At 35.9% G+C, this 23962-nt stretch overlaps 1 protein-coding gene across 2 annotated transcripts; it reads right to left on the bottom strand.

Annotated features, from left to right (window-relative positions):
• Window positions 1-1102: 1102 nt before the first annotated feature.
• Window positions 1103-23739, bottom strand: LOC105634644 (extra-large guanine nucleotide-binding protein 3). Of its 2 annotated transcripts, none has more exons than XM_020679490.3 (8): window positions 22700-23739; window positions 22468-22605; window positions 18340-18444; window positions 18047-18232; window positions 16714-16903; window positions 9183-9424; window positions 2094-2263; window positions 1103-1997 (listed from the first exon to the last, which is right to left on the bottom strand). In XM_020679490.3, the coding sequence occupies exons 1-8, from the start codon at window positions 23654-23656 to the stop codon at window positions 1418-1420; spliced, it is 2568 nt and encodes an 855-aa protein (XP_020535149.1). In that variant the 5' UTR covers window positions 23657-23739; the 3' UTR covers window positions 1103-1417. The 2 variants fall into 2 exon arrangements, with proteins under 2 accessions (XP_020535149.1, XP_012072921.1); XM_012217531.3 differs by having other exon boundaries at window positions 16726-16903; window positions 22700-23738.
• Between the last annotated feature and the right edge of the window lie 223 nt (window positions 23740-23962).

Genomic DNA, 23962 nt, shown 5'->3' with positions numbered 1-23962 from the left:
GCATATATATTTTTTTGGATTTTACATTAAAATTTTCTTTTGCTTCCAGTTTTATTTATAGAGGCCATAAATCATAGACAACCTTGAAGACAAAATTTCATTCTTTCTTGACGAAGATTTTCATCCCTCTGATCCTTCCTTTGATTGTGAGGATGATGGTGATGATTTGCAGCACTCCATGGAAAGAATCTTATATTGGGAATCACAGAAAGCCTTCCTTTAGGTACATTTTTTTTTTTACAATGCATTTTGTAATGGTTGTAGGTAATTAGTTGTTATTATTAATATTATTTAAAAAATGAAGGTCATTAAGTTGTTTAAAGAAGTAATTGTTTTTCCAAGGTGTCTCTTAGTATACATGCTCTGATAATGAACAAAGGGTTAAAATTAGCATCGGAGCTCCTGCAAAGAGAGTATCTGGAGAAGCTATTCAAAGAGGTTTAGAAGCTAAGCAAGAGGTAAACTTTATCGTGTTTAATATGTTTACAACTGTGTCTTCAAATGCATGCATTTCTTAACAGGGGTAGACTAAAAAATGCTTGAACGCTTAATTCTTTGTAAAAGATTAGATATTCCATTGTAAATGTATTCCATAAATGCATTGTATAAACTATTATAAATATATGTTTTCTTTGAATGATTTTTAGAAGTCAAATAAAAAATGAGTAATAAGTTGCCTATACATTAGACATTCAGGTTCAAGATATACGTGCTCGGTTGCTGATTGACATGGTTTGATTTACCTGGCGAGTGTGTAAATATAATTTAGTAATTTTACAAATGTACCATGTAAATTATTATAAATTTAATGTAAGAATATACTACATAAATTATTGTAAATTTATAAAATTATTTATTATATAAATTTACTCAATGCAAAAGCAACATTGCGCAGTATCCATAAATCTTAGTATTACTATAAGAGAGAATAAAATATTTCTGTTAATACTACTTGAGCGTGCGCATGCGCACATATATATATATGTATATAAACGCAATAACCGAGTTCAAGTTCAAGCAGATTTTTTGAATTCTTACAAGTTGTCAAACTCCAACATATTTTGGTGCCTACAAATAATCCTCCCACAATTTAGAAGAAATCTAGACAAATGATTATAAACCCAACTTTATTAGTGATGAACAAGGTAAGCTATACAGATGGATAAATTAAGGAAAAAAGAACCACAAAATCTCCCCACATTTTATTGAGCTTGTTTATAAATCAATCTCTACTCTAACCACCAAAATCACACAGCAGCACCATCATTGAGAATCAATTATGTCAACTTTTCTCACCCTACTCACACAAAATCTCATCAATTTTTCAATCACTGGAGATTTCAGATTCTTGAGCAAATGTCAATAATCTCCCAGTTGACAACACCGGCTTGCCAGAACCAGGAAAGGGTTAGGGGGTTTACAGCCTTACATGAGGAGAGGAGCTCATTTCCGTACTGTAAAATGAATCATCCCCGGTGATTCCATAAATGTTTTCATCCTTTTCTTCATCCCACTTAAGGACCTCCCTTATGTACTTGAATGCCTCATCAACTGAGGTGCGCTCCAGAGCTCTGCTCTGCCACACAAACAACTTGCGGCCACTGATTGAGAAGTATAGCTCCTTGAATTTTACTGCCACATAGTAGTAAGCTTGGTGAGCCAGAGTCTGATTATTGTGATGGGCTTTCAATGGGCTAAAGTCCCTGAACCACTCACAACTGGACAAAGGAACTTGGTTGATTTTGTCCTCAAAGGCATCATATTTACTCAGCAAAAGCACAAAAGGCGTGTTCCTAAAACAGGGGTGCCTCGCCAAGCTCTCAAACATGTTTCTGCTAGCCAGCATTTTATTACAAGACTGACCTGAACCATACGCCCATATTTGATCATAGTCACTCAATGCAACAGAAAAGATAACCGCTCTCACATCTTCAAACATTTCCAGCCATTTGCAACCATCACGCAGTCCCTTGGAATTTATGCGAATTAGTTGGTACCTGAGGCAATATGAAATTCAACACAACACGCAAGATTGAATACCTACTAGCAGCACCACTGTAAGTACAATATTAGAAGAATGAATGAAACCTTACTTGGCCAGAGGAGGCAGGCAGTCAAAGTCTTCATTATATATCTCAGACATGGGGCTTCTATCATCAAATGAGAATTCCATAAAGGCCAGGCCATTACTCGGAGTGACTCCTTCAGCATATAAGATGTCCTTCTCTGAAGGTTCATACTCATTGCTTGATATTTCAATGGCCTGAATGAAATGATAACCATATCAGCCAACGGCATAATTTTGTCAAGAAGTAACCTAATAAAATATAAAGTTCTGATAAAAATTTCCTACAGTTAAAACAAGCAAAAAGCAATCCACACATTGGTGCGGAAGTATTAAGTGCTATTTTATAAATTTATTGTCAACATACAACAATTTCAAGATATTTAATGAAATGAGATTAGCAATAATTAATAATTAATAATATTATAAATGAAATTAATTTCACTAATGATTTATTGCTTAAATCATAGTTTAAAGACAATTAATATTAGTAATTAGCAAAAAGATAAATGCATGAAATAATATAGATATTAAGCAACATTAATTTCTTTTTTTCTATATCAAGTGACATTTACATTTAGATAGTAAGGTCAAATTTAGTTTCAAACCTATTATATATGGAAAAACATACCTACACCTGGTGTATGACTCACCTATAAACTAAACTAATTACAAACAATATTTTGATTCAAATGAGGATATTTTTTATCCAATGCTGGGGAAAAAAGGACAAAACAGTAATACTTAAAAAAAAATTCCTTTTATTGGCTTAGTGTATGGGACCATCCATCATCGGGCGTAAGCAAGAAATTTCCATTATATATAACATAAAAAGGCTAACTTTTTTTTATTATCTCCTTCTTCAAAATATTTGATACAACTAAAAGTCTTTAAAAATTTATGTTGATACTTAATTGAAAAACTAATGATAAAGTCGGAGTTTAAGATATTCAAAACTAAAATGACGAAGGTTTTAGTTTCATTTATATGGTCATTATACTTGATCTTTTTAATCATTTGTAAGCTGGAGTTTGCCTGCTCATGTTTCATTATACAGTTAAGACAGGTATCCAAAACAACCATATAGCTCAGCATATAGCTCAACATAAAATATCCTCAGAACTCATCAGAATCTTCTATAAGCCCTCATCACTTTCAGCTCAACCATCTAAGTAAGTTTACCACCTCCTGTTTTGTCTCGAGTGGCCGAACCTCAACCCCTTTAAAAATAGGTCGTGAAGTTCAGGGACTTGTACTGGCCCTTGACTAGGTTGACTGCTCTTGATTTTCAAGAGTTCCTACTAGTTTTCCTAACACCATATGCACAGCACCTCCTTGTTAAGACACTATTATGATCACATACAAATTATTTCTGTTTGGCAACAGATTTTGCTGGAAAAGCAGTTGAGACACAGAATCATTTGGAAATCAAGCTTTAGCATCGCAAAGTGTGAAAAACAGATTTGCTGACAGTGTTACCAAGGCACTACCTAAGGAAGTTTGAGAAGTTTCAAGAATAATGCTTTGCACATAGAAGATAATTCTCAAGAAATGTTACTGTTGAAATCTTTGTAATTAAAGTAAATATTATCTTTCCTAGTTTAGGTTTATTTCCTATTTAAATTTCTTCCTATAAAGGAACGATTTTTGTATACATAAAGAATAGAGTAGAGATTATGTATTCATAACACAATATAGAGAAATAATAACTCTCTTCTTCAAAACTAGATGGTATCAAAGTCGTTGCCGTGATTTTTTTGGCATCGGATTGGGTCTGCGCAGCTCTGAGATACACGTAGCGTTGCCAGGAGTTGAAGTTGGTCATCACCACCCACCTCAAAAGGAAGAGCAACCGCTGATCAGCCCTCCGTCGCCATCCGACCACACACGTATGCACACGCGCCACAGACATTTCTAGCCTTTCTTTACGTGCCGGCACGTGCGGTGTTTTCTGGTGACCTCTGCCGATGATTCTTGTTCCGGTGGTCTCGTTTTGGTGCTGCGACTCAGAACCACTGGTCCCTCAGCCCCAAATTTGACTTTGATTTTGTCCCTTTTTGATTACATCCCACGTACTGCTTGTGTGATTTCCTATTTCCAATTTCCAAATTTGAACCAGCTATCAATTTTCCTTTAGTTTGACAGTATAGTTGACGAAAAAAAGGTAGAGGTAGCTTTTTCACTTGGAGAGTGCTTCACTTCAAATTAGTCCATTGAAGTTAGATGACACAAATTACCTGGCTTGGTCTCGGTCCTATTTATTATTCATTGAGCTAGAGGTTTGTAGGGATACCTTGACGGTGGAGCGCAAAAACCAGATTCGGCACATCCGACTTTTAACAAGTGGAAATCAGAGAACTCTCTTACTATGTCTTGACTAATAAATTCTATGCAGCCAACCATTTCACGAGGGTATTTACATTTTGATAAAGCTGAGAAGATATTGGATGCCGCTTCATAGACTTATTCACAAACTGGAAACTATGCTCAAAGATATGAATTGCGACAAAAAGTTCATGAGACCAAACAGGGGGAGATCTGACTATCGGTCCGTATTTTGCTGAACTCAGTGGGTTGTGGCAAGAACTGGATTATTACCAAGATTTTCAAGAAAAATGTACTAATGATGCAACTCAAGTTCAAAAGTTGATTGAAGTAGAACGTATGTACGATTTTCTTGCTGGCCTAAATAAAGAGTATAATTAGATTTGAGTTCAAGTTCTTGGAAGGGACATTTTTCCATCCTTGTGACAAGCATACTCATTTGTACAAGAGGAGACTAGGAGTGCCATGGGTCACAGATCTAGAATTGATAAGGTAGGGTTGATTGCTAATTCTGCTAGAGAACAAATACAGGTTCCGAAGAGTGGTTCTTCGGATAGAGACCAATTATTTTGTGACTATTGCGGTAAGAACAATCACGCTAAGGAGTTCTGCTGGAAATTACATGGACGCCCAACTAAGAGGCGCAGAGGGAAACAGCTTAGTTCTTCTACACCACAAGTACACATCCGATGGTGGAGCTTTATCTGAGAAACCATCTATTGCTGGTAGCTTTTCTGATAAGGAAATTTAGTCCTTGAAACGACTGTTGTCACGGCTTGATTCTTCCTCAACTCAGACTACAGCCTCTAATTTTGTTACTTTCCTTACCTCTCTTGCCAAAATTGCAAAATCATCTTGGGTTATAGATTTAGGAGCAAACAGACATATAACAGGCTCCATAAAACATTTCCTCACATATTCTAAGTATCAAGGCACAGACAAAATCCGCATTGCGGATGGCTCCTTGGTACCGATTGCTGGCACAGGTTCTATTGATTGTACTTTCAATCTTAAACTCTCCTCCGTTCTTCATGTTCCTAGATTTCCCATTAATCTCTTATCTGTTAGCTTAATCACAAAAGCGCTTAATTGCAAAGTAATCTTTTATCCTACTCGTATATTTCAAAAACTGAACTTAGAGAGAATGATTGGCAGTGGTAGCTTGCGCGATGGACTGTATCTGTGGGATGACGTTTGTCATTTTGCAAATCTGAGTACTAGTCAAGCTTTGTTAGGAATATCTAGAAATCCTTCCCATGAAGTTATATCAATGGCATATGAGATTAGGACATCCTTCTTTTTCTGTTTTAGGACATTTATTTCCCACTTTGTTTACTAAGTGTGATTTTGATTTATATGTGATGCTTGTAAACTTGCCAAACACACTAGGCATTCTTATTCTCCAATTAATAATAAAAGTTAGGTACTTTTTGCTACTATTCATTCTGATGTATGGGGTCCCACTAAAATTGTCTCTATTTCTGGTTATAGATGGTTTGTGACCTTTATAGATTGTTGCACTAGATTGACTTGGGTTTATTTGATGAAAGCAAAAAATGAAATTTTTTCGTATTTTCAGAACCTTCCATAAAAGGATTTGTGCTCAGTTTGATGTGCATGTTAAAATACTAAGAATTGATAATGGCACTGAATACATGAATGCATATTTTCGTACCTATTTAGATTCTATTGGTATCATACATCAAACTAGTTGTGTTAATACTAGTGCTTAAAATGAAGTAGCTGAAAGGAAAAATAGGCATTTACTGGAAGTAGCTATGTCTCCTATGTTTACTATGAATCTTCCTAAACCATATTGGGAGATGCTATTTTGACTGTTGCTTACCTTATCAATCGTATGCCTCTTCGTATTTTAAACTTTAAAACTCCATTAGAGGCTCTTCAATGAAAAAACTCTTATATTGTACTCCCTCAGTTCTTTTTATATAGGAACAACTAATTTTTCACCAAGATTAAGAAAGTAGTTTAACCAATTTTTTTTGTCATTTTTTTCCTAATTTTCCTAATATCTCTTTTATTCCTCCTTTAATATCAATGCATGTCTTAAATTATTTGCAATCTTCAATGAGATTTTAAATGTTTAGTTAGAATGAAAGGAATACAAACAATTGCAAAAATGAAGTTAATGCTCTGACATGCAGAGAAAAATTCATTTTTTGTCCTTTATTTGGAAAAGCTGTGCGGAAATATGAAAATTTGTATTCATTTAATCTTCCGACCGCCTTTGATTATTGTAAACGTACTTTAAATATTGCACAATTTTTTAAATATTCGGCAAAGTCCATAAGAATTTGTTTCAATGTGGTTATTTTGCTTCAATATTCGGCGAAGTCCATAAGAATTTGTTTGCGACTATCTTGAAAATCTCCCACACTAAAAGCTTCACAAAGGACTAAAACAAGAGTAAGATAGACTTTTTACATTGGCATGGTTCTCAAAGATATCAAATTAGGCAAAATTTCGTATATAAGAAGCACACCCGACATGGAAACTTTTCCTATATAAAAAGAACAGAGGGAGTACCTCCTAAAGTCTTTGGATGTGTTTGTTTTGTTCATCAGAATGATCTAGGCAAATCAGATCCTAGAGTTTTGAAGTGTGTTTATTGGCTACTCTAATACTCAAATGTTATTGTAATCCTAGAAAATACTTTGTGAGCATGAATGTTACCTTTAGAGAATCTGAGTCTTATTTTCCTTCCCAGTCACCTCTTCAAGAGGAGAAATATCATATGGAAGAGGTGATGGATAACTCTATGGATATTCCTTTCCAGAAGAGGATTCCTGTAGACATAGATAATAAAAGAGACCAACCACCCAAATCTCTAGGAAGAATGGATAGACCTGATTTGAAAACCTACATACAGCGGAGTAATACAAATACAACCATGGAGCATGAAACCTCTGATCAATCGTCCTCTCCAATTTCAAGCCCTAAAAATACAGAAGAACAAGAACCTGGTGAGTCCTCTTTAATCCCTGTTGATTCTGATCCTAATATTGATTCTAAGCCTTCTAATAATGACCTTGATAGTCTTATTTTTCTTGGAAAAGGAGTTAGAACATTCACTAAACATCCTATCTCCCATTTTTTCTCCTCTAATGCTCTGTCCCCTTCTTATACTTTGTTTTGTTTCTTTCTTCTGTTTCTATACCGCAGGGCAAGAGGCATTACAGGACTCAAGATGGAAGGCTATATAATGGTTGAGGAGATGAGGGCTTTCGCAAAAAACGAGACATGGGATCTTCTAATTGCTTCACCGGGAAAGCAGCCAGTCGAATGTAAATGGGTGTTCACAGTTAAACATAGGGCAGATGGTTCAATGTAGAGGTACAAGGCTAGAGCGGTAGCCAAAGGGTTCAGTCAGACCTATGGAGTTTATTACCACGAAATGTTTGCCCCCGTAGCCAAGATGAACACAATTAGAATTTTGTTCTCTTGTGCAGCCAACCTGGACTAGGAGTTACATCAATTTGATGGTTAAAACACCTTTCTATATGGTGATTTGAAAGAAGAGGTGTATATGGAGATTCCTCCTAGATTTGATGATGACAAGACCAGAGGAAAAGTTTACAAGCTGAAAGAAGTCATTATATGGGCTAAAGTAAAGCCATGTTTTCTTTCATGTACATTCAGAGCGATGCTTTTAATCAATTCCAATTTTGTTTTTCACCAAAATGCTGGTCAACTTTACCAATGCAATATACCAAAGTGGAGGGAAGAGAATTTTAAAGCGCATCAAAGTTCAAGAATTCATATATTTTTTTTTGTTTGTTTTTCTTTTAATAAGTTTATATTACTTTGCAACTTCAACAGAATTAACGTCTTTTGCTTAGTTTTTAAATTAGTATATATTATTTTGGAGTTTCTATTATATTTTATTATTTGAAATTGATATGTCATGTGTAAACCGTTTTAACAACCAAACTAAACCGCATTATTTCAGTTCAATTTAGTTCTACCTATAATTTAAAACGGTATAGTTTCAGTTTGGAAAATTCACAAGCCGCAATTTTCAATTTGGTTAGCAAATTCCTTCAAACTGCCTTAAACTAGACCGTGTATACCCCTAGTACCTCATTATATAGCCGGCAAGCAGAATTCAAGCTCATGTATCAGAGCTCCTATATGTTTCTACAAGCTACCACAAACACCTAAACAACACAACAGTCGGTACATATTCGTATAGGTTTCTCCTGCAGATTCCTTACTTCAACTATTCACGATCTGCTCATGCTAGAAACTCAAGCCTTTGCTAGAAACTCAAGCCTTGCTCCTTCAAACCTTTTTATTAGAAGGTCATCTAGATCCATTATATATCCAGGTATGGGAAAATACCTCGGGACGTGCTTCAAAGTTTATAGTATAGATGTTGAGTTATATATTTCTATGCCAGCAACAAAAACAATTAAGCAAACCAATTTCTTCAGCAAAGCATACAGTAGAAAATGTTTAAAGAAATCAATTGATGAAATATCCACACTCAGTTTATTCCATGCCTCTCCATCAAAGATTCAGTCATTTAGAAGAGATTCCTCCTCCATTTCTTGTTATATAACATATACTTTTTGAAATTCTATCTGTATGAAAAATGAACGCTCAAAGCAAAATAATCAGATAGATAATTCTAGTTGGTTGTTCTAGTTGTATGAATTCTACATCTCCTGAAATATCAATAATTCATTGAAGTAAACAAGAACAACCAGAGATAGGTATAGGTAATACTTAAGATAGTAATAAACAACCCAAACTAAAGCCAGTTAATGCATACCTTATCTAGAAAATATTTGGCAACATCAGGAAGATGCAGTTCATCTCTTCTCTTGTATGTCTCCTGAATGGCAGGATCCTTCCATATCTCATCAACAATAGGAGCATACTCTCTTGTTGCGGCAGGAAAAAATGCATCTAAGTCTCCTCTAGCCATGATATCCAGTAACCAGTCAGAAAAATGCTTGGATCTTTGGTTGATCGAATAGATGCTGGGCTGACTTGCTTCATGTTCTGTATCACCTGAAATTATTCCCTCAACCAGTTAATATAGCTTACTGAATCCATCAAGTAAAACTACCTTTGTACATATTTATTTCTTTAGGGTCATGGATCCTCCTAAAAAGGGTTGTTTTAACATGTGCAGTTTTTCAAGAGTAAAGAGTCAACTTTTTTGTCGCACTGAAAAAGAGCCCACAACTTGGAAGAAAATTATCTTCTTTTTCACAGTGAGCAAGAATAATATTTTTATTCTATCAATCTTATTAGTGTTAAGTAGTTGTTCATGAAAGGAAAATTATCATATAAGACTAGTATATCCACTGATTTTAACAATAGTAACTGGGAATGGATGATTACTTTTGAATTTCCCAGCTACAATGTATAAAAAGAAGAAGAATGTTTGCAAGTTGGCCCCTCTATTGAAAATAGTATTGAGTTATGTTAAGGAGAGTTAGAAGTCTTTTGTATATAGAGTCCTATTAAGAGTTAGAATCCTAATTATTTTGTAGTGTCTGGTGTGTGTATATATATACGTGTTCCTAATTGATGAAATACAACAGATATATTTTTCCTTAACTGAGTTTACATGGTATCAAAGCCTTCGGCTCATTAGCATTCTGCGATTGCTCTGTTTTTTTGCTGGTTTCTGTGATTGCGCTGTTTTTTGCTGGTTTCGGTATTGACAGTCTAGGTCACCTACCTAGACTGTGTTTTTTGTCTCACCGCCACCCAAGGAAGCAAGGCGACCAGACTTAGTTCTCCGGCGTCGATTTGCTGTCAGTAGTCTACTCCAGTGGGTATTTTCTGTTCCGGAAACATTCAGTAGGTGCCTTCTCAGTTTTTTGCTGCTGTTAGTTTGCTGGCTTTCTCGGTTTCTTTTGCTACTATTCTGTTGGGATTCATGCTATCATTTGGTGTTTCTATCTCTGAGTTTCTGTTGGGCATCTAGTTTTATTAATTATGGGTACTAAAACTAAAGCTGCTATTACTGTATTGATTCCAGCAATGACTAAAATCACAGAACATAAATTGAATGAGAATAATTATTTAGATTGGAGCAAGACAATTAAAATTTATTTGAGAGTTGAAAAAGATGATCATCTAATAATTAATGATCCACCAACTGGTGACACTAGGTAGAGTTGGCTAGGGAAAGATGCTAAGTTATTTCTATAGGTTCGAAATTCTATTGACAATGAAGTGGTTGGTTTAATTAATCATTGCGAATTTGTTAAAGAATTAATGGAATATCTTGAATTTTTGTACTCGGGAAAAGGTAATCTGTCTCATATGTATGAAGTCTGCAAAGGATTTTATCGGGCCGACCATCAAGATAAGCCTCTTACAGCTTATTTCATGGAATTTAAGAAGATTTATGAGGAACTTAATGTTTTATTGGCTTTCAACCCCGATGTCAAGGTTCAACAGACTCAGTGAGAACAAATGGCTGTGATGAGTTTTCTTGCAAGCCTTGCTCCGGTTTTTTAAACTGCCAAATCACAGGTTCTTTCAGGCAGTGACATTACCTCTCTTCAGGAGACTTTCATTACATTACTGCATACTGAAGGATCTCATACCCCTTCACCTTCTGAAAATAGTGTCCTTGTGAGTCGTAATCAGGTAACTAGGCAGCCAGAAAATAGAGGAAGAGGAAATAACCATAGTAATGGAGCAATTAATCGAGAGGTGAGCATTATTATCTACCATTATTGCTATGAACCTGGGCACACTAAACGGTATTGTAAGAAACTGATAAATAAGCCGCCAAAGGCAAATATGGCCACTCAAGATTCTGCAGTTGCTTCTTCTGACAGCACTGCAACAATTTGCGCTGTGGAGTATGTTGAGCTCTCCAGATACCGATCTCCTAAGTCTGCTGATTTCTCAATTGCTACTGCTGCCAATTCAGGTACTCCTAATACATGTCTTATGTCTACCTCAAGAATGGGTCATTGATTCTGGTTGCACAGATCACATGACAGTTAACCCTAGTCTCTTATCCTCATTAAAAGAACTTGAACAATTTAATCGTCATGTTAGTCTAGCTGATGGGTCCACATCTTCTGTCAAGTGTATTGGCACCGCTAATCCCATCCCATCTCTTCCATTGTCTTCTATTTTTTATTTGCCTCGTTTTTTGTTGAATCTAGTCTGTTAGTAAAATTACTCGTATACTGAACTATGTGTCAAATTTTATCCTACTTATTGTGTATTTCAGGATCTTTTGACGAAGCAGATTATTGGTAGAGGATGTGAATTTAGTGGCCTTTATCTTCTGGATGAACAAGTTTCGTTATCTCTGGCTTGTGTTGGTGCTCTATCTCCTCTTGAGGTTCATTGTTGTTTGAGCCATCCTTCATTGTCTACTTTAAAGTAGTTGTGTCCGCAGTTTCAGTCTTCATCAGTTTTAGAATGTGAATCTTGTCAATTTGTCAAACATCATCGTTACCTTTAGTCCCTCAAGTCAATAAATGGGCTTCATCCCCTTTTGAGTTATAGTTCATTCTAATGTTTGGGATCCATGTCCTCTTATTTCTAAAACTCGATTTAGGTATTTTGTTACTTTTGTGGATGATTATTCTCGTGTTACGTGGTTATTTTTAATGAAAGCTCGTCCTGAGATATTCTCTATTTTTTGTTCCTTTTGTGCTTAAAACTCAATTTAATACTTCTGTTTGCATACTGCCAAGTGATAATCCTAAGAATATCTATCTAGTTCCTTCCAATCTTATATGTCACAGAATGGTATTCTTCATCAAACATCTTTTGTTGATACTCCTCAAAATGGTGTTGCAAAAAGAAAAAATCGACACCTTCTTGATGTTGTTAAGGCACTTCTATTCTAAATGGAGGTCCCTAAACACTTTTGAGCTAATGCGATTTCTACTGCATGTTTTTTTGATCAATCACATGCCTTCTTCTGTGATTAATGGTGAAATTACATATAGTGTCTTGTTTCCTTCTAAGCTTCTATTTCCCATTAAACATCGTATTTTTGGTTGTACTTGTTTTGTTCGTGATGTTCGTCCACAGGTCCCTTCGTTGCATTTTCCTTGGGTATTCTCGACATCAAAAAAGGTATCGTTGTTTCTCTCCCGATCTTAACCGTTATCTTGCTTCTGTAGATGTCACATTCTTTGAGAATACTCCATTTTTCCTTCTATATATAAGAGTGAAGGGGAGGATGATGAGCTTTTAGTCTACACTATCCAACAACTTCCTAGCTCTCCTGCTCCTCCTATTCTTGTTCCTGCTCCTGCTACAGCATCTGCTGCTCTTGTTCCTATTCCTGCACCAGCATCTGCTCGCCCTCATGTTGAACAAGTTTATTCCAGAAGACCAAAGACTCTTGACTCACTTCCCCCACCTACCGGTTCAACAGAAGATTTGGTCCCTTCTGTTGTTATGATCATCTCAGTCAGACCTTGACCTTCGAAAAGGTAAACGCAAGTTTACCTATCCTATTTCTTCTTTTGTCAGTTATGATCATCTTTCTTCTTCATCTCGTTGTTTTGTAAATAACCTAGACTCTATTTCTACTCCTAAAACTGTTGTTCAAGCTTTCTCCCATCCTGGTTGGTGTGCAACAATAAAAGAGGAGATGGCTACCTTAGATACTAATGGTACTTGGGATCTTGTGCCTCTCCCTGTAGGTAAGAAAGCTATTGGTTTTAAGTGGGTTTTCACCGTTAAAGTGAATCCTGATGGGTCTGTCGCTCGTCTCAAGGCTCGTTTAGTTGCTAAGGGCTATTCTCAGATTTATGGACTTGATTACTCTTAACACTTTTTCTCCTGTAGCCAAATTGTCTTCTGTTCATTTGTTTATTTCTTTGGAAGCTACCTTAGATTGGCCTTTACATCAGCTGGATGTTAAGAATGCCTTTCTTCATGGGGACCTTTAGGAAGAAGTTTACATGGAGCAACCGCCAGGCTTTGTTGCGCAGGGGGAGTCGGGCAAAGTGTGTAAACTTCGCAAATCTCTTTATGGTCTAAAACAGAGTCCTCGAGCTTGGTTTGGTAGATTTTACAAGGTGGTACACCAATTTGGCACGCAGAAAAGCACTTCTGATCATTCTGTATTTTTCATAAGTACTAAGATTGGTTTGACTCTACTTGTGGTTTCTGTCGATGACATTGTTATTACAAGTAATTCAGCCAGCATTATATCACTCAAGTCCTTCCTCCAGACTCAGTTCCAAACAAAAGACTTAGGTTCATTAAAGTATTTTTTGGGTATTGAAGTGTCCAAGTGTAAGAGATGCATCTTCTTATCTCAGAGGAAGTATATCCTTGACTTACTTAAGGAAACTGGAAACTTAGGTGACAAGCCATGCAGTGCTCCAATGATTCCTATTTTGCAACTTATAGCTGATGGTGAGTTATTTGATTATCTTGAGATGTATAGAAGATCGGCGGGAAAAATTAATTATCTTACGGTAACACGTCCAGATATTGCTTATTCTGTGAGTGTCTTAAGCTACTTTATGTCGTCTCCTACGGTTATCCATTGGGAAGCTTTAGGACAAATATTGTGCTACTTGAAAGGTAATCTAGGTCGTGGCCTCCTTCATAGTAATCATGGGCATTTGGACATTGAGTATTTTTCAGATGCAGATTGGCATATTCGAAGGTTGATAGAAGATCAACTTCAGGGTATTGTATCTTTGTGGGTGGAAACTTGATATCATGGAGGAGAAAGAAACAAAATGTTGTCTCTTGACTCAGTGCTAAATTAGAATATCGAGCTATAGCACAGTCTACTTATGAAATAATTTGGATTCGCCAGTTGTTAGAGGAAATTAGTTTCAAGACGTCTTTGCCTGCAAAGTTATCGTGTGATAATCAAGTTGCTCTTCACATTGCATCAAATCCGGTATTCCACGAACGAACGAAACATATTGAGATTGATTGTTATTTTATTCATGAAAAAATACAACAAGGTGTTAACTCTACAGGGCACATCAAGACAAGTGAATAGCTAGGAGATATTTTCACAAAAATTTAAATGGACCTCAGGTGGACTATTTGTAACAAGTTTGGCATGATTAACATCTATGATCCAACTTGAGAGGGTGTGTGTGTGTGTGTGTGTGTGTGTGTGTGTGTGTGTGTGTGTCTGTCTATATATATATATATATATATATATATATATCCCACTTGATGAAATACAACGGGTATATTTTTCCTCAACCGAGTTTATAGGTTACAAGACTCCAAGCTTCACCTTGGGGGAGGCAAATTGCATTAGGGATTTGGAATTACAGAATGATCAATAAATGCATGTAGAAAAGTTGGTACATCCTTTCATTTTTGGATGATAGGGAAATTCAATTGTTTTCTAATTTTGTTTTCACAACTTTTGAGTCTTTTTCCCAAATGTGCATCTGTTTAGCTCCCTGTTAACAAATACTATATTGATAAAGCATAAAAAGAAGTTGGCAAAATTTAAAAAACAATTATTAAATTAAATAATTAAATAGAAGAAAGAACTAAATTAAACCGAAATAAGAGACATTGACAACATAAATAAGAAAATTTGGAGGTTGGAATACAATGCCTACTTGGAAAGTGGTAGTTTAGTTTATATAAACCACAGGAAAATAATGTACATTATCAAAAAGAATTAGCAACGGGGTTAAGCTCCAAATTAGTAGATTACTTTTCTATCATTAAGTTATGATCCAAGCCATAGAGGGATGAATTGAATTGAAACAGTATGGTAACCCTTCATTGCATGACTAAGGATTTTTAAACTCGAGTATTTTCATTTTATTGTCTGATACAAGAAATGTCTAGGTTTATTTCCTCTTTTTAGTTTAGAGTGGTGCCTTTTAGGAGTATATTAGTTCAAATCTTAATCAACACGTTCAATCTTACTATGCTCAGAATCTGCACAACCATTAATGTTCTTAGTTTAATCAAACATTAGGTTAATGATGATACCTTTAATTATTCTCAAGAGATTTTTTGGAGGAGATATTTTATGTTATATTTCCCCATCATCTATAAAATATCTACTCTTGATGATGCATAACCAATTCATTTTTCTTAACCAATTCATTTTTTTTGCTTTTTAAATTTTCTTTGTTCTAGAACCTCAGTGATCAAAATTTAGGAAATGAGATATTTTACTAGGTCACTTAATCAATTTGGATCTTTCAACTTTCTGCTATATTTCTAGAAAATGCTTATAGAATTGGATAACAAAATGAGGAGGTTAGGATCCTAGTTGCAAGACAAGGTATAGGACTCGTCTTGGATCCCTCATTGGAAATATGGGACCTCAATGTGGGGTTTATATGAACTTGCCTCTCCAACATTAAAATCTAGCTTTTGAGCTATTGTTCCTCCAAGGTCATAACCATTGGAATTAGTGCCAACCACCGCTTCTCCAAATTGCAATTGAGCGGCATGGATGGTGACGTCAAAACTGTAGTGTTCGCTCAGGCTAAAAAAAAAAACTAGTGTACAGCCACCCTAGCAAAGCCAACCCGTCGTGGGCGCCGAGACTGGTGGAGCATAGTGGGATGTTTAGGATCCTAGTTGCAAGACAAGGTATAGGACTTGTCTTGGATACTACATTGAAAGTATGGGATTTCAATAGTAGGGTTTATATGAATTTGTACTCTCCAACCTCATCGACTTACTTTTGGAGTATGGTTCTCCCAAGGTCATAACAGTGAAAAGCTGAAGTTTTCTATCTAATGTTTAAATATTTAGTTGTACTGCAATTATATCTAGAGTTAATACTTGTTCACTTTAGCTAATATGTCTAGACCTAATAACACTGTCTCCATATGCATTATAAAGATTATGAGGTATATCGCCATTTTTTACTCATTTTACTGTTTTATGCTCTTTTTGGAGTGAGCATTTCAGCATCTTTTGCAAGATAAGGTATATCAAGAGCTTCAAAAGGGATTAGCACAAGTTCAATTTAGCAGTTTTGCTACTACTTGTACTTGCTTTAGGGTCTAAATTAAAAGGGACATGGAATACTAAATGTTATGAAATTGCAGTACATTTGCAATTTTTTTGAACATACAGTCAAAGAGGAACTCTAGGATTTGAAGAAACAAAACTGCCCATGTGATCAATTTGAGATAAAAGAATATTTTTCCTTAGCCGATATTCCACATGAATATGCAACTGAAAGACATTATTGTGATAGTTGTTTCCAGTTTCTTCAATTTTCTTGCTACCTCTTTGAACTTTTATCCTCCACTTTGTATTTCCATACGTTTCATTAATAAATCTTTTAAATGAAAAAAAATCATAAATGAGATAAAAAAAAAAAAAGGTGAAATTACTAGCAGTGAAACCTGAAGCAGATTCTTCAGTATTTACTGCAGTGGATATAGTTTCCATCAAAGCTTCCTCTTCAAACCTCTCTCGTCCTTCAAGTAATATGCTAAGATATTTGTACATGTTACTTTGTATCATAAGCTTGATATTCTGCAACTCTTCTGGAGTGAACTTATTCCCATATAAAAATTTTGCCTGTTCCAGAGGGGATAAGAAATATACAACAGTCATTCAGTGAAACATGACAAGACACTAAAGTACAATATTGTTGCCATGCAAAGAAATAAAGCTATTGACGCGTTGTCCTTTCAATTAACATGTTTGAAAAAGAAGCATGTACAGAAAAAGACAGACACCACAAGGGAAACATTTTCCAACCACTAATTAAACGGCAATGCAAAAAATTGCAGACTAGGGTGAGGATAATGTAATAAACCCAAAAACAAAAACTGTTTCAGGAAAGCACTGGCAGTATCAAGCTTACCTAATATGTTACCAAATACCAATGACTAACCTACACCAATATCTTTAGAAATTAAGCAAATAAATAGATCTGGTCTCAGGCCTCAAGCCTCAACCAAGCTTAAAAGCAAGGAATAGGGTCTTAGTGACATAAGAGGAGCACACAGTGACGGATGTACATTAAGAAAAGAGGTGTCAATTGACCCCTCTTTCTTTATAAATTTCCCTTAAATACCTATGAATTTTTTAAAATTGACCCCTCATAAAATTAAAATAAAACTCTTTTCATAATATTTTATTTGCATATTGACCCCAGAAATTTTTTTCCTAGATTCGCCACTGAGAGCACATTAGACAACATAAAACAATTAACCGATTTACTTTGATAATAGAATTTAAAAAAATAGTAAATAAGTCAAACAAAATAAATGCTTGTGTTATGAACCAATTTCCAGGTCAGCCCAGAGCCTATTTCAGGAAGAAAAAGATTGAAAAGAAAAATTCCAGCCAATTAGCAGCAAAGGATCAGGATCAGGAAGATAAGCATCAGTGATTAGAGAGTTGTACTATAAGAAAACAGTTGTTAGAGACTTTTACTAGGAGACAACAGCTGATCGTTTTAAGTGATAAGTAAGATAAATCCTATAAATAGGGGAAAAGAGAGAAATAAGGTATCAACAGTTTTTTTTTTTTCTCTAGTAATCTGACTATAGAGGCTGTGAGCAGTGACTGGCATCCTGCTAGTTGGCTGGAATTTTTCTTCTCAAGTTTTTTCTTCCTGTAATAGACTCTGAGCTGACCTGGGCTCTGGTTCATAACAGCTTTTTACATATATGTGAAATGAACCAAGGAAGAAGCTCTGAGATATGAGTGGACCTGCTTAAAAATGGTACTTGTTCCAGATCCTTCCAACCCCAATAAAAGAAGTTTCTGGACTCTTCCCTGTTCCAAATACTCAGGCACTGACCTACCTGAAAAAGTAGTTGGATCTTCTTTTGGCCCAAAAGGACTTCCAGGTGGTACAGGCAGTGAAAATAATGAACAGATGAAACGAGTTGATGCCTGCCTACCAAAAATCAAATGCCAACTGTATAAAATTCAATTCCAAACCATTGGTTGAATTTGGAACTTAAATATAAAAAATTAATATCCGAAGATTATGAGACAACCTTCCCCCATATATTTCCTTTTATCTTGTTTTGGCCTTCTTCTTCATAGGATCCATCGTCATACACCCAAAAATGTGTATCTCGTGGGCACTGTACCTTCGCTAGCTGAAATGAATTACAATATGAATTTAAGTCAAGCCTCATCCCCTGAATCAACAGAACTATCATGAAATAATGCAGTTACCAATATACAAACCTATCATCTAAGTTTGTGCAACAGAAGAGTAAAGATATTCCATTTAAGACATTAAAACAATCAGTTTGAGTGGTATTGTTACTTCCACAAACAAATGAAAACCAGAACAACTAAAATTTCGTGGCTATATGTAATCAAGTTAGCAGATCATAAGTAAAGCGCCAAAAAAACTTAAATAAACCTAAAAAAGAAAAAAATTAGATAATGCACAACTGTATAGCACAAATCCTCAAAGTTATTTGTAAGATACAAGGTGATACGATGTATATTCATTAAAAACAAGATGCAATACATGTTCCTGAAGCAATCATTAGTTTTAATATCATAAACTGCAAACCTTAACTTCATGCATCAGTGGACAAAATTATAATGTAATATGAAGATCTTAAAATGTATATCAAGAACCACAAAACTGACATTACGAATGCACAGAGTAGCAATCCTCTGTTGTTCAGGCCTCAAGATATGTTACTAGTGAAAAAATATATATCCAAAAGATATAAAAGAAAGATTAGAAAAAAACAAAAAACAAAACACAAAAAGAAAAGGCTCTAAAGGGGAATATTTAGCTTTATATTAACAGTGAAATCAACTAATTTTTTAGCACAGAATACCAGTTCAACAGAGAAATTTTAGTATTGACTAGAGTTACTTCATTTTATGATATTACGTATTTGCATTAGCTTCCTATTCTAAATTTGCATAATACTTCCTATCAAGGTTTATGCTTGTATATAAATACTGCTTTGTACAGATTATATAAGTGTGAAATAAGCATCAAGTTTTTTCCTCAAAACACTAAAACAACATGGTATCAAAGCCAAATCAGGCCTGACTTCCCTATTTCAATTTTTTACATCTGTTTACAGTTCTGAAAAAGCAAAGCATCGCTGTGATTTTTTCCTCTTTTCTGTTTTGAAAAACAGAGTATTGGTGCAAACTGAAGTTGTTGGATCTGTAGAGGTGCGTTGATGACACCACCCAGCCAAAAGCGCGTTGCTGGAACCCTCTCCTCTCACCTTCGAGTACACTCAACTGTCTAGATGCTTAGTACACACGCCAGCAAATGAACAGTTTTTTCAGCCAGCTCTCTTGCCAGAACCTACACCAGACAGGTCACACAAGGCCAGCAATCTTCCTCAGGTACAGTTGTTAGCCTGGGTCTCATATGAATAGTCTTTTGTGTTTATTTTATGCATGAGAATGTAGGTAAGCTAAAACCTAGAGCCTTTTAATGTGTGTTTTTGGGTAGTTTACTACTCAAAAGAGGTATAGGTTTTATCATCCTCCATCTAGAAAGTATATTGTCAGTATGGTGAATCTCCTTTAACTTCTGATGATTTTAATTCTACTTCTATTACTAATGATTCTGATGTTCTTATTGCTATCAAAAAAGAGTTAGAGCTTGCTCTAGACATCCTATTTCTAACTTTGTTTTCTACAGCTCTATCTCCTTCCTATAGAGCCTTCCTATTGTTTGTTGCTTCAGTTTCTATTCCACAGATTTGGCAAGAAGCATCTTGTGATCCAAAATGGAAAGAAGAAATGGTTGAAGAGATGAAAGTTTTGGCAAAAAATGAGACATGGAAAATTGTTACTCCATTAAGCAAGAAATCAATTGGATGCAAATGGGTGTTTACAATAAAACACAAGGCAGATAGTTCAATTGAGAGGTACAAAGCTAGATTGATTGCAAAGGGCTTCACTCAGACATATTGAGGGACTATCAAGAGATTTTTGATCCTGTTGCAAAAATGAATACTACTAAAAATGAAGATTTCTCATCTTACCTCAGAAAAACAATTAGTTGATGTGTTGACCAAGGGTCTTAATAGCAAATCATTTCACACTTTAATTTGCAAGTTGGGCATGGGTGATACCTATGCACCAAGTTGAAGGGAAGTGTTCACTAGAGTTACTTCCTATTTTATGAAATTCCATATTCCTATTAGCCTCCGATAATAGGTTGGCATAATACTTCCTATTCTAGGGTTATATTTATACATAAATACTTGCTTTGTATAGATTATCATAAGTATGATAATTAGGAAGAGAAGAAGTCTTTGAAGCACATTGCCTGATTATTCCCTCAAGCTCTTGGGGATTAAATAGTATGAAGAATGATATAAGGAAGGAAATCAATACAAACAAAATACAATCCTTAATTACAGCCCTAATCAAATCATATCTAATCATATAATAGATCATAGCAAATCATAACACTCCCCCTCAAGCTGGAGCGTACATGTTGTATGCTCCTAGCTTGCCACAAATGTGTTTCAATTCAAGGCCCTCTTAGAGATTTAGTAAGAATATCCGCCAACTGACCATTTGAATTGATGAAGGAGGTAGCTATGCATCCGGACTCAATCTTCTGTCTAATGAAATGAAAATCTATCTTTATATGTTTCATTCTTTCATGAACTATTGGATTCGAAGCGATATATGGTGCTGCTTGATTGTCACATATTAGTGTCATTTGTTTCACTTCTCCACATTTCAATTCCTGAAGAAGTTGCTTTAGCCGGATAAGTTGACAAGTAACTAATGCCATAGCTCGATATTTTGCTTCTACACTTGATCTAGCCATAGCATATTGCTTTTTTACATCTCCAAGATATCAAATGCCCTCCAATTATAACAATATGCTGAAGTGGATCACCTATCAAAAGGAGAAGTTTCCCGGTCAGCATCAGAATAGCCAACCACTTGTTTGTGACCTCTGTCTTCATATAGCAATCCTTGTCCAGGAGCTCCTTTGATGTACTGAAGAATGTGTACAATAGTATGCCAATTGCCATCACAAGGACATTGAAGAAATTGGCTAATCACATTTACTGATAGTTTAAAGGACCTCATCATCTAACTAAATACTATGATTAGCTTTCTATTAGAAAAAATTCTTCCCTATCATATTCCAAACCAACTTTATGTTGAAACTTTGCTCTAACCAAATTCCCTACTACCATTTTACCTTGCTATTCAATGTTATCAGTCATATAAACAAATATTTTTTTCATTCCATTGTTTTAGCTCTCTGTGTGCAGAAATTTTGCGTTTCAGATATAATAAAAAAAAACTTCAAAAAATGAAGGAAACTTGTCATAACTAGTAGTGAGGAAGTGTTAGGATCCTAGTTGCAAGACATGGTATGGGACTTGTCTTGGACCCACATTGGAAGTATGGGATTTCATTGCGAGATTTACATGAACTTTGGCTCTCCAACCTCAACAGCTAGCTTTTGAGGTGTGGTTCTCCCAAGGTCATAACAATTAGTATCAAGCCAACCATTACTTCTCTGAGTCATGATCGAGCAGCACGGGTGGTGACACTAGAATTGAGTGTTCGCCTAGGCTAGGAGGTGACGCGGAATTGTAGTTCTCGCTCATGGCTAGTAAAAAGAAGGAAAAAGAATAGCACACAGCCACCTAGCACAAATCCAACCATGATGGACGCAGGGACTGCGGTGTGCGGTGGGACATTAGAATCCTAGTTGCAAGACAAGGCATGGGACTTGTCTTGAATGCCACATTGGAAGTACAGGATTTTAATGTAGGTTTATATGAACTTAGGCCTTCTAACCTCAACAGCTAGCTTTTGAGGTATGGTTCTACCAAGATCATGACAGAAAGCACTAAAGCAAAAAATTTCTGAAAAATGGGAAGATTTTAAAAGTCTTGATACAGCATTAAAAACAACTAAAAAACAGCTAAATTCAATTTTGGTGAATATTTGAGGTGCGCAATTGTGCGCTCAGCCCAAACTAGTTGGAGTCAGCCATAGCTAATAGTGCTGTATAGTTACTTGGATGCAAGATCTAGTAAATTCAATTTCCCTTTCCAAAATAAAAATATTTGAGGTGTGCAATTGTGCGTTCAGCAAAAATTCCATTAATATAAGAATGAAAAGCATGGACAAAGGCGTCTTAATACCTTCAGAACTCTGAGCTCAATCTTGGTGATTTCGCGGCCATTGATGTAAACCTTTGTGGTTCCATGGCTGGCATCCAGCTGAAGCTTACCCCCAACATTAAGTTTGGAACTAATAATCCTATCAGGCTTCTCTCCCTCCTGAAATCCAACAAGCAAATTGGTATATATTTTTTTAAAAAATAACATCAACTCTGAACCAGATAAATATTTTTCTTGTAAAAAAATAATTCACCTTTCCCCATAGCCCTGAATCCTTGTCATACCAATACTTTCCAGGCTTCAAATTCTGAGGTGGGATTGGACATCCTAAAACCTCAGCCAATTCCTCTTGCCTAAGTGGCCTTCCGTTCACAATCAACTGCTCGGGTCTCAACTGATTAGCTGGACATTCTTTCTCCGCTTTCATTATCTGTCTAACCTCCAACGGACTGCACACTTTGGACAAGACTCTGGAACATTTACCAAGAGCAGACCTCTTAGACTCATCTATTGGATGCCCAATGCAGCTAACACATTTCCTCCCTTCAGGCATTGATCCCATGGCCTTAAGCAAGCAATTGCTACAGTACTTGGCATCGCATACCAAACATGCCTCTCTTTCTTTCAATCTATTTCTTTTCCCACACCTACTGCACACTCCTCTCTTCCTAGACCCTTTTGGGGGCCCTACAGCATCATTTGCAGCAGTTGACTGCGTAGACGAATATCCATCGTCATCCTCCGTTTCGGAGTCTCTCGGAGTATTAAATGTCACTACATTCGCACGCTTTCCCTCATCTCTCCCAAATGATGTAGTTTCGTCTTCTGATTCTGCCTCCTTTCCTGTATTTACTCCTGTTTCAATTGGCGGTCTCGAACTGCCCGACTCTTTAACTAAATTATTTGCATTTACTCCATTCCTAAATCGACTGAATTTGGAAATATTTTTAGCACTGATCGGAGCAGCCAAGGGAACAGAAAGATCCTTCTCATCGGAGACCGAGACTAGAGAAGAAGTGCGAACGGAGAGAGAATCGAGGTTGAGTGGATCAACACGCGGGACATCGTAAGGAACTGGAGGGCCTTCATATTCCACTGCTATCGAGTAATCGAGCTGCTCTTCGTCTGGCAATGGTGCACCCGCTGGTAACATCTTCCTCAATACTTCCTCCCATGTGTTTTCTTCTTCTTCTGTCTCTGCAGTTGCCATTTGCAACAGATGACTAGGTGGGTTTGAACGAAGGTAAAATATGGTTAAAGTACTTAGGTAGGAGTTGGCTGGAAGGGAGCAGACGGAATTTGAGTTACGGAAGACTTATCATTAACGGACCTCAGTCATGTGATTCCGTTTAAAAATTTAGCTAGGTTCGACGTGACATCCATTTACAAAATTAAGATATTTTAAAAAAATCTATATCTATCTAGATATATATATAATTTTGAAGTAAAAAATAATTTTAAAAAAAATAAGTTGGTACTATGTGTGAAACACCCTTAATTTTTATTTTCGAAACTT

Source organism: Jatropha curcas, chromosome 8 (assembly GCF_041381405.1).
Source record: "Jatropha curcas cultivar XTBG-Jc1 chromosome 8, XTBG_Jcur_1.0, whole genome shotgun sequence".
NCBI lineage: Eukaryota > Viridiplantae > Streptophyta > Magnoliopsida > Malpighiales > Euphorbiaceae > Jatropha > Jatropha curcas.
The sequence above is the reverse complement of the archived record's forward strand: the minus strand, read 5'-3'. Positions and strand labels throughout refer to the sequence as shown.